Here is a 15032-nt window from a genome sequence, read left to right on the forward strand (position 1 = left end):
GCCAGTCTGTGTTGATGGATAAAATTTGTAAAAATTGTCCACTAATGGTAAGAGGTTATTGTTTCCTGGCTGATTTGATGTTACTTCCATTTGATGAATTTGACGTGATATTAGGCATGGATTGGTTAACACAGCATGATGCGGTAATAAATTGTAGACAAAAATATATTGTGCTAAAATGTCAGAATGGTGAGTTGCTCCGGGTTAAATCTGATCAGACAGAGGGGTTATCTGATATGATTTCGGTAATGGCAGCACAGAGGTATGTCAAAAAAGGGTATGATGCTTACTTGGCTTATGTGCTTGACACCAAAGTATCTGAGTCAAAAATACAGGCAGTTCTAGTGGTATGTGAATTTTCCGATGTGTTTCCAAAGGAATTACCAGGATTGCCACCAGAAAGAGAAGTGGAATTTTCTATAGATTTGATTCCGGGAACTACTCCGATCTCCATAGCTCCATATCGTATGGCTCCTACAGAATTAAAGGAGTTAAAGACACAGTTGCAAGAACTTGTTGACAGGGGTTTTGTCCGATCGAGTCATTCACCTTGGGGTGCTCCGGTTCTGTTTGTGAAAAAGAAAGATGGGTCTTTGAGATTGTGTATCGACTACCGGCAGCTTAATAAAGTAACTATAAAGAATAAGTACCCGTTACCCCGGATTGATGATTTATTTGATCAGCTGAAAGGTGCTACTGTGTTTTCAAATATTGATCTTCGATCAGGTTATTATCAATTACGGGTAAAGGAGTCAGATGTGCCAAAAACAGCCTTTAGAACCAGGTACGGGCATTATGAGTTTCTAGTTATGCCGTTTGGGCTAACTAATGCACCTGCAGTATTCATGGATTTGATGAACAGGATATTCAGACCGTACTTAGAAAGATTTGTAGTAGTATTCATTGATGATATTTTGGTTTATTCTCGGGATGAAGAAGAACATGCAGAACATTTGAGAATTGTGTTGCAAATTCTACGAGAGAAGCAGTTATATGCTAAATTCAGTAAATGTGAATATTGGCTTCGAGAAGTAGGTTTTCTTGGACATATTGTATCTGCCGAAGGCATCAGGGTAGATCCAAGTAAAATATCAGCTATTGTCAATTGAAATCCACCGAAGAATGTATCTGAAGTTAGAAGTTTCTTGGGTTTAGCTGGTTATTATCGGAGATTTGTACAGGGATTCTCTATGATAGCTTCTCCAATGACTCGATTATTGCAAAAAGATGTAAAGTTCGAGTGGACTGATGAATGTCAACAAAGTTTCAACCGATTGAAAGACCTATTAACGAAAGCACCTGTATTAGTGCAGCCTGAACTGGGTAAGGAATTTGTTATTTACAGTGATGCCTCATTAAATGGTTTAGGTTGTGTTTTGATGCAAGAAGGTAAAGTAATAGCCTATGCTTCAAGACAACTTAAACCACATGAAAGAAATTACCTAGTACATGATCTTGAATTAGCTGCTATTGTATTTGCGCTGAAGATATGGCGGCATTACTTGTACGGTGAGAAATGTCATATTTATACTGATCATAAAAGCTTGAAATATTTGATGACACAGAAAGATTTGAATTTGAGACAGCACAGGTGGCTTGAACTGATAAAGGACTATGATTTGATTATTGATTACCATCCGGGTAAAGCTAATGTTGTAGCTGATGCTTTGAGCCGGAAATCTCTGTTTGCTTTACGAGCTATGAATACCCGGTTATCATTGACTAATGAAGGTTCAATCCTAGCAGAATTAAGAACTAAACTGATATTTTTACAGCAAATATGTGAAGCTCAGAAGAATGATGATAAGTTACAAGTTAAACAGGCACAGTGTGAGTCAGGTAATGATTCTGAATTTCAAATTGATTCTGATGGTTGTTTATTATTCAGAGGTAGGGTATGTGTACCTCAGAATTCAAAGCTCATACAGAAGATTATACGCGAGGCTCACAGCGGTATTATGTCTGTACATTCGGGGAGTAATAAAATGTATAATAATCTGAAAAAGATGTACTTGTGGTCGGGAATGAAACGTGATATCTCTGAGTTTGTATCAAGGTGTTTAATATGTCAACAAGTTAAAGCTGAACATCAGGTACCTTCGGGGTTACTTCAGCCAATTACTATACCATAATGGAAATGGGAAAGAATCACTATGGATTTTATATCGGGGTTACCTTTGTCTCTGAGGAAAAAAGATGCTATTTGGGTGATTTTTGACCGATTAACAAAGTCAGCTCACTTTATTCTAGTACGTATGGATTATTCTTTAGATAAACTAGCTGAACTGTACATATTTGAGATTGTCAGGCTACATAGAGTGCCTGTCTCCATTATATCAAATAGAGATCCCCTATTTACGTCTCGTTTCTGGGACAAATTGCAAGAAGCCTTGGGTACTCAGTTGTATTTCAGCACTGCATTTCATCCTCAGACAGATGGTCAATCTGAGCATGTAATTCAAGTATTGGAAGATATGATCCGATGTTGTATACTAGAGTTTGAAGGTAATTGGGAGAGGTATCTACCTTTGATTGAATTTGCTTACAATAACAGTTATCAGTCTAGTATTAAAATGGCTCCGTATGAAGCTTTGTATGGTAGAAAATGTAGAACACCGTTATATTGAACAGAGCTTAGTGAAAGGAAAATACATGGGGTTGATTTGATCCGGGAAACAGAAGAAAAAGTAAAGGTTATTCGAGATAGTCTAAAAGCAGCTTCCGATCATCAAAAATCATATGCCGACCTTAAACGAAAAGAGATTAAATTTCAAGTCGGTGACAAGGTATTCCTGAAAGTGTCTCCTTGGAAGAAAGTCCTCCGATTTGGTCGAAAGGGTAAACTGAGTCCAAGATTTATCGGGCCATATGAAATCATAGAAAGAATTGGACCGGTCGCTTATCGATTGGCATTATCACCGGAACTTGATAGAATCCATAATGTTTTTCATGTATCTATGTTACGACGATATCGATCAGATCCTTCACATGTTATTTCTCCGACAGAAGTAGAGATTCAACCGGATATGACTTACAGTGAAGAACCGGTCAAGATATTGGCACGGGAGACAAAAGAGCTTAGAAATAAAAAGATAAATTTGGTGAAAGTATTGTGGCAAAAGCACGGGATTGAGGAATCGACATGGGAACCGGAGGAGGCAATGAGGAAACAATACCCAAACCTCTTTACTGGTAAGATTTTCGAGGACGAAAATCCTTAAAGGGGGGAGAGTTGTAATGGCCTAAATTCAAGGTTATTGGAACAATGGTTTCGTAACCATAGATTCGATTTAAAGAGAAATTTATTTAAATATTTTTGCTTGAAAATTGATATGATAGGAAAATCGTATGAAAATATTGATAGAAAAATTTTACCAATTTAGTGATTAGATAGAAAACGAAATTATTGAAGAAATTGGGTAAAAACAAGGTATCGAGACCTCTATCTCGTAAAACCGAGTCAAAAATAATTTTATAAATATTTATGAAATGTTATTAGTGTGGTATTAAAATTTCGTTAGGAAATTTTAATGTTTGGGTAGTCAATTAAATGAAAAGGACTAAATTGTAATAGGTGTAAAAGTTGCTAGAATGATTAAATAGCTTAAGAGTCTAATGAGAAAGGATTTAAAAGGGAATTATACCCAAAATTTATTTGGGTTGGATGGCAAGGGTATGAAATCAACAGAAAAATTGATAAATTAAGGGTAAAATTGGAATATTGCAAAATTAACTAAATAAAGCTAGGACTAAATAGGAAATATCTAGATTTCTCTTCATTTCTCTTCATATTCAGCAGCTAAAAATGCCATAGGAGGGTTCTCTAAGCTGATATTTCATAATTTTTGCACCAAGTGAGTTAATCCTTGCCTTTTTCTTGTAATTTTTGTGTTTCTAAGACTTTTACAACTAGGTCCTACTATTAAATTCATTAGTTTTTGATTTCATGGATGAAATTGAAAGTCACCATGGTTGATTGCTATAATTTATGATGAAATAGAATTAAATTAAAGCTTTAATTTGTTTATGAGATGATTTTATTAGGTAATTTCAATAGAAATTGATTTTAGGACCTAATTGTGAAAATGCTTGGAATTAAAGTCTATTGCTGAAATTATGATTCCTAAAGGTTGTAAACTAGTTTAAGGTGATATAATAAAATATTAATTGAGAAAAATCAGCTCAATTGAGAGGCTAATTGAGTAGGGACGAAATTATCTTTTATTAAAAGCTTAGGGGAAAATGGTAATAAACAGCTTGCACAAAAACAGTTTGGACAGCAGCAGTATACTAACTTTGAAAAATCACCATAAATTGTAGAAATCGAATTAGAATATGAAAAAAATATGTAATTAAAGCTTATTGAGTCTAATTTCTCATAGAAGAAATAGTGTAAGCAATGGATTTGTAAATTTTGAGATGTAATGAATTTTGTGAGACAAGGTCAGAATAATTTCGGGTTCCCCTGTTCTGACTTTGAAAAATCATAAAAAATTTAATAAAAACAATTATGGGCTTAAATTTATATTTCTAGAATAATTAATGAGTCTATTTTTAATAGAAACAAACGAGAACATTATTTGAATTCTGTATGAAGAGATAATTAATTTTTAGTGAAGAAGGGTCAGAACTGTCGACAGCAGAACAGGGGTGACTTTAAAGAATAAACTGTACTTATTGGCTAAACCAAAAATTCTGAAAATTTTATGGTAAAAAGACATGAGTCTAGTTTCAGGGAAAATTAACGGATCTTAATTTGGAGTTCCGTAGCTCAAGTTATAAATAATTTAGTGACTATGACTCAAGTAGACAGCTTTGAATGAACTATAAATAATAGTTGAATTATAGAGAATGTTGCATATGAACATGAAATGTATTAAATTGATAATTAAATTTATTTATTTAGATCTGGAAGATTCAAATACGAAGCTAGATCGAGGAAAGGAAAAAGTTCGGGATTAGTAGATTTTTATTGTTTACAAACAAGTATCAAGGTAAGTTCATGTAACTTGAATTATATTCTTAAATGCTTGAAATGCATGTTTTTTATATGAATATGATTTGAATGTTCATTATATGAAAATTGATGAAACATTGATATATTTGATAAAATGGGAAGAAATCCCGGTTGAATGAAAGGAAAATTCGATAGATCTCTGAAAAGGAATTGACGGTAAAAAGGATCTAGCCCGGACGGGTGATCCTATCCTAATATAGCCCTCCCGAAGAATATGTGTAAAATGGATTTAGCCCGGACGGGTAATCCGAATTAGGGTCTAAATTTAGCCTGGACTGGTAATTCAGATCCAAGCTCATTAGAGTAATTGTCGTTGCAGGGGATTTAGCCTGGACTGGTAATCCCGACAATACTCTATGAGTTTATATTGCAGGGGATTTAGCCTGGACTGGTAATCCCGCTGCAAGGTTGAGGTTCGCGGGAGTGTGCTCTCTGAAATGGATATGTGCGCACATGAATATGAATTGACGGACCCGGAATTGTACAATAAATGTGTACCTCTGAAAATCCATCGAAATTTCGATAAATTCAACGGGATAAATATGGAAAAATAACAAGGAAATAGAAATCATGGTATTGACGAGCTCATCAATCATGGTATATATATTATTGATAAATGGAAATTATTGTACTAACTTGAATGTTGAGTTTGTGCATGTTAGGGTAATAATGCATTGAATGGATATATGAATATTTATTATATTGTATTGAAAATATTTGGTAAGTATAACTCTTGTTACATGAGCTTACTAAGTATAAAGTGCTTACCCCGTTTCCTTTTTCCCTGTTTTGTAGTGTTAAGAACTCGGAGGTCGGATTTGGTCGGAGACACATCACACTGTCAACCTTAGGATTTCGGTATATAAAGAAACTTTATTTTGGAAATCAATGGCATGTATAAGCTAACAAAGTAAATGTTAACGTGAAATGAATGTAAAGTTAGCCATTAGTATGGTTAACAAACCTGGTTTTAGATATGTGATGACGTTATCTTATAAATATGCATGAATTTATCTTGAAAATATGTATGGAATTGATTTGGTTGATGTGGATTGGTCTCGATTTAATATTGCAGGGAAGGTTAGATATTTATAAAGGGGCTATATTGAATATAAAAAAAAATTAATTCGTAAACTCCGGTAATGCCTCGTACCCTATTCCGGCAATGAATACGGGTAGGGGTATTACAATATGTTTAAACGAATTGATAAAATAATAAGTGAATAATTGTTAATTGATGTGACATTGAATTCTTTGCTAAAATTTTATGAAGAATTAAATTGATTGGCACAATTTAGAAATAAATATGAAATACACGTAAAGTGGGTAAACTATTTTTGAAAGTGCAAGTCCTCCAATGGTCTGTAAAACTTTAATATTTATATTAATTTTATATACTTTGTTATCTTTAATTGAATATCATGTTTTTATGAGGATTTAATATTAGAAATAGGTGTAAGTGGATGATATGTAAAATGAAGTGATGGTTATGACATTTGAATATATATTCAGGTAATGATATATAAAAATAAATAAATAAAAATAAAGTATGAAACTTGTAAGAAAATGAAGACGACCTCACGATGACAAGTTCGCCATGTCACAACGTGGAAACCCCAACATCACGACGACAGTTTAGAAATTTTTATGAACATTACAGTTTGGCCTTTGATTGTGGATGTTTTAATGAGCTCCTTTTAACTCATTATTAGTTTTATCGTAAATTCGATTATTATTAAAATGAGTTAATGATCTACATTAATTAAATAATATGATAAATTGATATGAATTTTCAATAATTGCTTCGACAATAAATGTGACATCTTGATACCTTAACTCGACGACTGAGTCAAGTATGAAGATGTTACATAACATCATGGCGATTCACATATATTTCATATTATTTTTAAATATTCTATGAATGTTTTTATTTTTATTGCTGTGCTCTATGCAAATGGAACCAGGATTCCTTGCAAGTTTGACTTATTGCAGTTTCTTTTGAGTAATAAAAGTATCCCAATTAGGTCCAATTATTCATTCCTCTAATTTTCAATTTAATGAATTGAAGTAGTGTTTTTCTTTTTTTTTTGGATAATAGCTGGATATTATATTTTTATTGAAGAAAGGGAAAGGACGAGAGACAACAAGTGCAGTCCTCGATAAATAAGCACATTTTCCATCTAAACAAAAAGATAAAATGTTCGGCCGTCAATCACTTCCTTCGAAGAATCAGTAGAACCAAACAAGAACAAGAGCCCTTTCAATATCTACCCACTTCCTTCCAGTGGGCAGCAATCAAGACCGGCAAAACAATCCACCAACCCAACAAGCAGAAAGGTGGTTTTCTTACTTAGTTGCGATTTGCATGAAACCAAAATTCCTCGCATGTTTGACTTATTCACAGTTTCCTGGATCAGGGATCGAATTATTCGTGCCTCAGGTTTTCGGTTTAATAGTCCACCGGTCTAGCCCTTGTGACTTAATTTAGTAGAATATGCTTCTTCCATGAGCTTAGTTCTTTCATAATTATTTTTTGCTTGATCTGTGTAAATAACATCCCTTCCACCTGTTGTTAGTTTAAACTAATTTGTGTAATAATATTCCACTTGATAAAAAAAAAAAAGGTTTTCGAGGAAAATGGTAAACTATTAGAAATTATTTAAACTTTCTTTAGCATAAATTTTAGAAAAGGTTTTGTAAGGCCAATTGGTGATGGTAGGAAGTGATTTTCACAAATATCCACATTTTGTACAAAGTGCAGTCATTAAATCAAATTAAAAGAATAGAAATTTAGAATTGAGTATTTAATATAACAAAAAAAGATAAGAATATAAAAATCATGTAGAACCATCTTTTACTATCAAATGAAATAAAAATAAGACTAGTTTTTTTTTCCCCCAACTACATGCAACAAATAACACAAAAGGACAAATATCATCACATGGACCAACTAAAACTAAATTTTCATTTAAGAAGAGCAGCAACCAGAGTTCTGGTTAACAGGCTGTCCTTTGATATTCACCGTTGGAGGTCTCGCATTGTTCATGCCTGGTTGGCTAGCCATCCTGTATACAATCATTGCATGGATTGAAAAATAAAATACAATAATTTAACTAAACAAATATTAATAGTAAAAAAAGTTATAATGGTAAAAGTACTATGGAGACCCTATACTAGGAATGTAATTGCATTTTGCTTTACTCAAAAACTCAAATTAATCCTTTTGTTAAAAATTCCAACCATTTCTATTGTTAAAAATTGGCCTCTATACGCTAGCATGATGTACATGTGGCATGCCACGTACCACTGTTTGATTATTCCATCAAACCATATTAGTTTTTAACTGTACAAATGGATGAAAATTTTAACAAATAGAACTGATATGCTCTTTGATCTAACGTACAGGGACTAATTTGCCTATTGTTTAAGTAAAAGGGGCAAAATGCAATCTGACTCCTAATATAGGAACCTCCATGATATTTTTAACAAGTTACAACAATATGTAAATCTAATTTAGTTATACAGCAGTATATCATAACTCGTATGCATATATACACACATATATGTTATACATACCTATTCTTGATTGAAGCAGCCATGGCCATGAAAGCCTCTTCAACATTAGTGGCATCCTTTGCACTTGTTTCCAAGAAGGGAATCCCAATTTCATCAGCAAAAGCCTGTACAAAAGGAAAACAAGACGTAAGTGATGAGAAGTTGAGGACTTTTTTTCTATACCTAAAACTGTATAAATCTGGGATGGGTTTGTATGTGCAATCGGTTTTATTACTTTAGCTGTCTCATATGACACAACTTTGTTTGCTGTTAGATCACACTTGTTCCCAACCAAAAGTTTGTTCACATTGTCACTGGCATAGCGGTCAATTTCGTTTAGCCATTGCTTGACATTGTTGAAACTCTCTTGGTCTGTCACGTCATAAACAACCTGCCAAGATTGAAAGAAGCATGAGTTTAGTCCTGCAGAAAGAAAATTAAGGGAGAAAAAACATAGATAAAAAGGTAGATATGGGCTTACTATGATACCGTGAGCCCCACGATAATAGCTACTAGTGATTGTCCTAAAGCGTTCTTGGCCAGCAGTGTCCCACTGCATATCCGGAGACAAACATGAAAAACAATCAGCAATCGAGAATGATCAGAAAAGGTACAGCTTTTTAAGTGTATAAATTGTATCATATATTCTACGGGAAAGAACTAAAAGGATTTAACTTCTAAACAAAGAATTTTGTAAAATTAGAATTGACTAAAACTAAGAATATCAATGCAACTGATTAAAGTAGACCAAATTAAGCATGTACCAGATCATGGTATGCATTCCGAATTGATAACTTTCGAGAGTCAAAACCGGATTAACAAAAGAAAAAATTTGTGACTTACAATTTGGAGTTTGATGGTTTTTCCATCCTGTTCCACAGTACGGATTTTCTGCATTTGGGAACACAAATCAGATTTAAGTTGCTATTAATATGTTTGAAATAAACAAACCAGTAGTTTAAAAAAGAATTAAGACGATACTCACAAAGTCAACACCAATGGTACTGATGTAGCTATCCAGATATGAATCATCCTGGTTGACCAAAATTAAAGAAAAATGATTTTCAAAGCATTAACATTTGGTGAACGGATAGAGAAGATAACAAATCATGAAGCTAAGATCCAAAAGTTTAAAATCAAAGGACCAAGAACTTACAGCAAACCTCAAAAGTAGACATGATTTCCCAACACCAGAATCACCAATAAGCAAAAGCTTAAAGAGATAATCACTGTCATTAAAACAAACAGATCAAATTCAGGATATTTATACACAGTATATGTGTTTGTATATAAATAAAATCTCAACATAAAAACATAGATCAATTGAAATCTTATAAAGCAACCAAGCTCCTTGATACGACTTCAGAATATAAACGATCAATCGATACACGATTATTTCAATCTTTAAGCTTAAATTTCTTCGAAACATATTAAAATTCTCCAGAAACTTTTAACTAACTTAAGAAATTACTTCGAAAAAATCACAAATTTTTTGCTAAAATTATTATTTCTTATCAAACTTACAGTGCTAGAAAATCAATAAACAGATCTGAAACAAAAATCAATCGGATCCGATTCGCAAAGCAAATCAATAATCAAGATAAAGAAAAAAACAAATAAATTATAGGGAAAACAAGCAGATCCATATAAATATAAATTGGAAATGATTAATTTAACATGAAATCAAAAGGAAACTAGAAAATTAAAGGTTTTTTTTCCTCAGATTCGAAAAAAAATTAAGAGCTTACTATTCAGGATTCATGATGGCGAAGAGTTAGAATAAACTGAAACCACGAGGTGTCAGCGGAGATCACAGAGGTGACGAGTAATCGGGCGTTACGGTGCGATTTACCGGTGATTTGAGATCGCCGCCGGAGAGAAAGAGAGGGGAAGGGAGATCTTGTTACCGTGAGATGGAGGAGAATTCGAAGAAGCAAAAGCTACGTGTTTGCGTATCGTTGTCATAAATAATAAAGAGCCAGAATTGTTGGAATTTTTATTTTATTTTTGTTATTTATTACTTTTGATTAAATTTAAATTTAATGAGAATTGCAGGATGTGAGCTGTGACGTAGCAATGGGAATCAGTGGAATGCCACGTGTCATGCACTCGTCTACTGTTAAATTACAATTTTGGGTATTTTTTGCTTTTCCTTTTCTCCGAAATTGCATTTTCATGGAAAATTTTCTATTCTATAATTATTTAAAAGTTTTTTTATGCCATATTTAATTTTACGTGGGATGTGACTCCCTTAGTTTTTGTTAAACTATGTTTTTTAAAGGAATATTTTATCCTTGTTTCAAGAAGGCAATTAAATATATAGTACTATAGAGTTTTTTTTAAGGGAGATAAAATGTAGTTGTAAATAAATTGTTGTGGTAACTATGGAGATAATTTAGTACCATTTTTAAGTTTGTTCTATGAAAGTTAAGGCTTTGTATTCAGAATTTTGGTAATATATATTTTTTACATTTAAATTTATTTTCTATATATTTTATTTACTTATTTAATGAAAAGTCAAAGCATCATTTATCCGTTATTTTTATCGTTTTCGTAAGAATTTTTTACGTAAAAATTATGTATTTGATATTCTTAATTTTTTCTATTTTATTGTTTATACGAATCGATCCCAAGAAGACTAAAAATAAAAAAAAAATTATAGCATAATTTATTTCAAGTCATCCAACCCAATTAATGAATAAAAAATAAGAGTATATTCCTTGCTTACAAGTTGAAATAAAAAGGTGATAATGAAATAAGCACTAAAATTAACTTTAAGCAAATTAATTAATTATATATATCCATAAATCTTTTCTTTTTTATATCACTTTTTTTACAATAAGAGGTGATAAGAACTGTTCAAAGATTCAATTAAAATTTTAACTTTAATCAAAATGCAATTTCAGCTGAAATCTTTTAGCATTACTTCATAAAATTTATTGATGGTATCATTTAATTAAATACGCATATACATAGATTACGTATTAATTTAATTAATATTTTTTAGTGTTAAAATATTTAAAAAATCACGAGTTCAAATGTAATATGAATAGTTTTGAAATAATATAAAAAATATATTTAGTTATAAAAAACCAAGTATTATAAGAGATGTACAAAATTGATAAGATATAGGTGAAAGTCAGCATCAAAATGCAAGATATAAATATCCAAATTATAAAACAATTATATAATATATTATTAATAAAAACATTAGACCATGTTGATATATATTATAATGTCGACTATGAAATTTAAAATTTTATATATATATCTATATTTTTTTTTCTTATAAAATGAATTAATAAGAAATTACTGACCACAAGATTTTCAAAGGACATTTAAGTCATTTTCAAAACATATGATTTAGTTATTTCTTAGAAGAAAATATTTTCAATTCAATAAAACGGGAAAGCCAGACGAGATTTCCTTGCTGCTTCGTCTACGTGTGTATGTATTGTTTTGTTGCATGAAATGAACGCAACCCTTTGACGATTCAAGCGGTTCAGCTACGCGGATGGTCGCCGGAAACCAGGAGGTGCCTGCAAAACACCATTGCCAATGACCCAAACAGCTAAATGTTAGAATGAGACAAAACAACAAACACGTGGTGGGCGATTTCCCCTTTTGATTTAACCTCTTTTTTTCACGTTGATGAAGTCTTTGACCAAAGCTCAGTTACGGCTCGTGGTTTAGCTTCCTTTGGAATTATGTTCAAACAAGGTGGCTTCTAGAAACTTCTTAGTTCAACCCAGTTAATTAAATCTAAATATAATGAAAATATATTACGCCTTAAATGTTTTACGATAATGTTTTTTTATTTTCTTTTATATATAAATCTGGAAAAATAACTAGAAATAAAAAAATCAACCCAACCAAAAAATTTTGATTTTAATTTTATTCTATTTTAATAATTTAGTTGGTTTATTTAGATCTTGATATATAAAAATCAAATTGACATGGACACTCTACTTACCTTACCCCATATTAATTCCATATTGATGGCGGTTTAATGATTAACTAGCGCCTAATATCATGAGTTGTGGATTGAAACTCGTGATAAATGTACACAGAACGTTCTATTGAGATCAACTGATTAAATAAGTCTTATTTGAATTTTGATACACTTTAATCAGCTTGATTCGTGAAACTTACGGAGAAACTCAACTACTTGAAGCTTTGGTGGCCTAATGAAAGCATCAAGTAAAACTAGAGCTAGATAATATCTTATAATCCTAAGGGATAAGATTGTAAGTGTTTAAGTTCTTAGGACTTTCATATTGTAGATAGACTTTGATATCGACTGTTGATGTAATTTAAATTGTATTGTTGGATCTAAGAGAGTTCAACTATAAATAGAGTCAATCCTCCTCATCTGTAACAATCTCATTATTAAGTAATCAAATACTTTTGAAAGCATTAATTCAAGCACCTTGTATGTATTGTTTTTTGTGATTTTTTTGTTCATTCGTTGGTTTTTTGTCTTTGAATTTGCTTCCGTTAAGTTCGACGCCTTATAGAAATTTCTTTGTAAATTTTTATTTTTTGAGAATAAGGCTGAATTGGGTGAATTAGAATATAAGTTCTCACCTAGACTGTGCGATTTGCAAGAATAATGTTCTAGCTCCCTTGATACTAGCGGGGACTTAAATTTGAAAAAAAAAGAATGTTTTGGTAAAAATACTATGGAAGTCCACAAACTATAACTCATTGTATTAATATTTTACACTCTCTACTAAAAAAATAGTAAATTAATCATTATATATTAGATCAAAGAGAAAAATTATCTTTTTTATTAAATGTTTAATCCATTTATACCATTAAGTGATGACGTGGCTGATAGAGTAATCAAATAATGACATGTGGCATGCTACGTGTACATTATGTTGAAGTGACATTTTATCATGTCAATAATTATTTAAAATTAAAAAAATCCTAAAAATAGATAATTTTAAAATAATTATTTGAAAAACCATGTTGAAGATGAACTTAGACAACCTTCATGATTTCTAAAAGGCTTGATTTTTTTTGGTTCATGTACTATAATAAAATTATCACATTAATATTTGACTAATTTAACCCTACTTTTATTATATATTATTCATTACCTCAATCCAATTTTTTGTTAAAAACGGTGAAGTGCTACCACGTGTCAAGAAAAGTAAAAAAAAACTTATAAAATAAAAATAAATTATGATTTTTAATTTTATTTATAATTGGCTGAATTGGTTTTTTTTATGATTTTAATTATTTTCAATTTTTTTATATATTTTAAAGTTTTTAAGTGAATTAAAAAAAATTATAGCTGACAACATCTGATTGATTGGTTTAATTTTTTTAACAGAAATTTGGATTGAGATAACAAGATTACAGGATAAAAGTATATGAGTGAAACTGATAAATAAAATAAAATACAAACGACAAATTAATAAAAAAGATAATACATGTACTAAAGTAATAATTTAACTATAATAAGTGGGCTAAAAGAAGTATTAAGCCTCACTAAAACTTTCTTTTACCGGAAACTTTAAATTTAGTGATGTGTATCAGTATATATATATAATGTCGCATGCTGCTCAATCTCAAGGCGATTTCCATTTTTAAGAGTTTCCAAAGCTTACAGTAAATGCAAACCACCAACCCATCGTTAAATTAATTCGATGTCTGATGATTAATACTGAAACAACATTTGTCAGATCAAGTCCACGGTCAGAAAAGTTCTTGGCCGAAATTAAATTATAATTTATAATAGTAAAAATATAATTTTATAATTTTAATAATATGTATTTTTATAATTTTAAAAGATTAAATTAAATTTTTATTTTTTAAGGTCAATGTACAATTTTATTTTTATTAATTTAAAATTTTAAAAATTTTAAATAATTCAAATAAAAAAATTTCATTTTAAAGTTCAACCCCTGCGACCTCTAGTCTTGTCCCTGATGAGGGCAGGATTCAACCACAAATAATTTGTTCAACTGATTTTTTGCCTTAATTAATAAACTTACTAATTTGGGTTTTAATATGCTTGTTCTTTGGGCTTTAGTTGGGGAAACAAGACAAGACAAAACACATGGAAAAAGACACTTGCAATGTGCCACTTTAACTTTTAATTACAGAGCTAGGGAAAGCTTTATTTAGATTAGATTAGCAAATTTTGTTTATTAATTATCATAACACATTAGGTATACCAGTAAACTACCCCTTGCTCACTGGCTTTCCTCTTGTCCTCAATGGTTAGATGCTTTGTCACATAGTCTTGTCAAGGTTCGAGAGTTGGTAACCAAAGGGAAATCAAAGCAAACTACCCCCTGCTCAAAATTTAACTTTCACGTGATTCCAATTTCATGAACTATTTAAGCCATAAAAACCATCACAATTAGCAAAGAAGTAACTTGTTTAGTTCACAAGCTTTTCCGAAGATGGCAAACCATGACAATAGCTTAGTCCCTAAGGTATCCAT

General features: G+C 31.3%; 1 protein-coding gene across 1 annotated transcript; it reads right to left on the reverse strand.

The window, feature by feature from the left end:
• Positions 1–7848: 7848 nt before the first annotated feature.
• LOC107922713 (GTP-binding protein YPTM2) lies at positions 7849–10592 on the reverse strand. The gene is made up of 8 exons (XM_016852851.2): positions 10321–10592; positions 9729–9801; positions 9558–9605; positions 9416–9463; positions 9054–9125; positions 8808–8963; positions 8594–8697; positions 7849–8082 (listed from the first exon to the last, which is right to left on the reverse strand). Exons 1-8 carry the CDS (start codon positions 10332–10334, stop codon positions 7986–7988), a joined length of 612 nt encoding a protein of 203 aa, XP_016708340.2. The 5' UTR covers positions 10335–10592; the 3' UTR covers positions 7849–7985.
• Between the last annotated feature and the right edge of the window lie 4440 nt (positions 10593–15032).

This window comes from Gossypium hirsutum, chromosome A11 (assembly GCF_007990345.1).
Source record: "Gossypium hirsutum isolate 1008001.06 chromosome A11, Gossypium_hirsutum_v2.1, whole genome shotgun sequence".
Lineage (NCBI taxonomy): Eukaryota > Viridiplantae > Streptophyta > Magnoliopsida > Malvales > Malvaceae > Gossypium > Gossypium hirsutum.

Bases quoted from the DNA above. Each gene is read 5' to 3' on its own strand.
- LOC107922713 (XM_016852851.2), bottom strand. The intron at 9,126-9,415 runs GTAAGTCACAAA...CCGGATATGCAG, and splicing joins AAACCATCAAACTCCAAATT to TGGGACACTGCTGGCCAAGA. The intron at 8,083-8,593 runs GTATGTATAACA...GATTGTATACAG, and splicing joins GCTGCTTCAATCAAGAATAG to GATGGCTAGCCAACCAGGCA.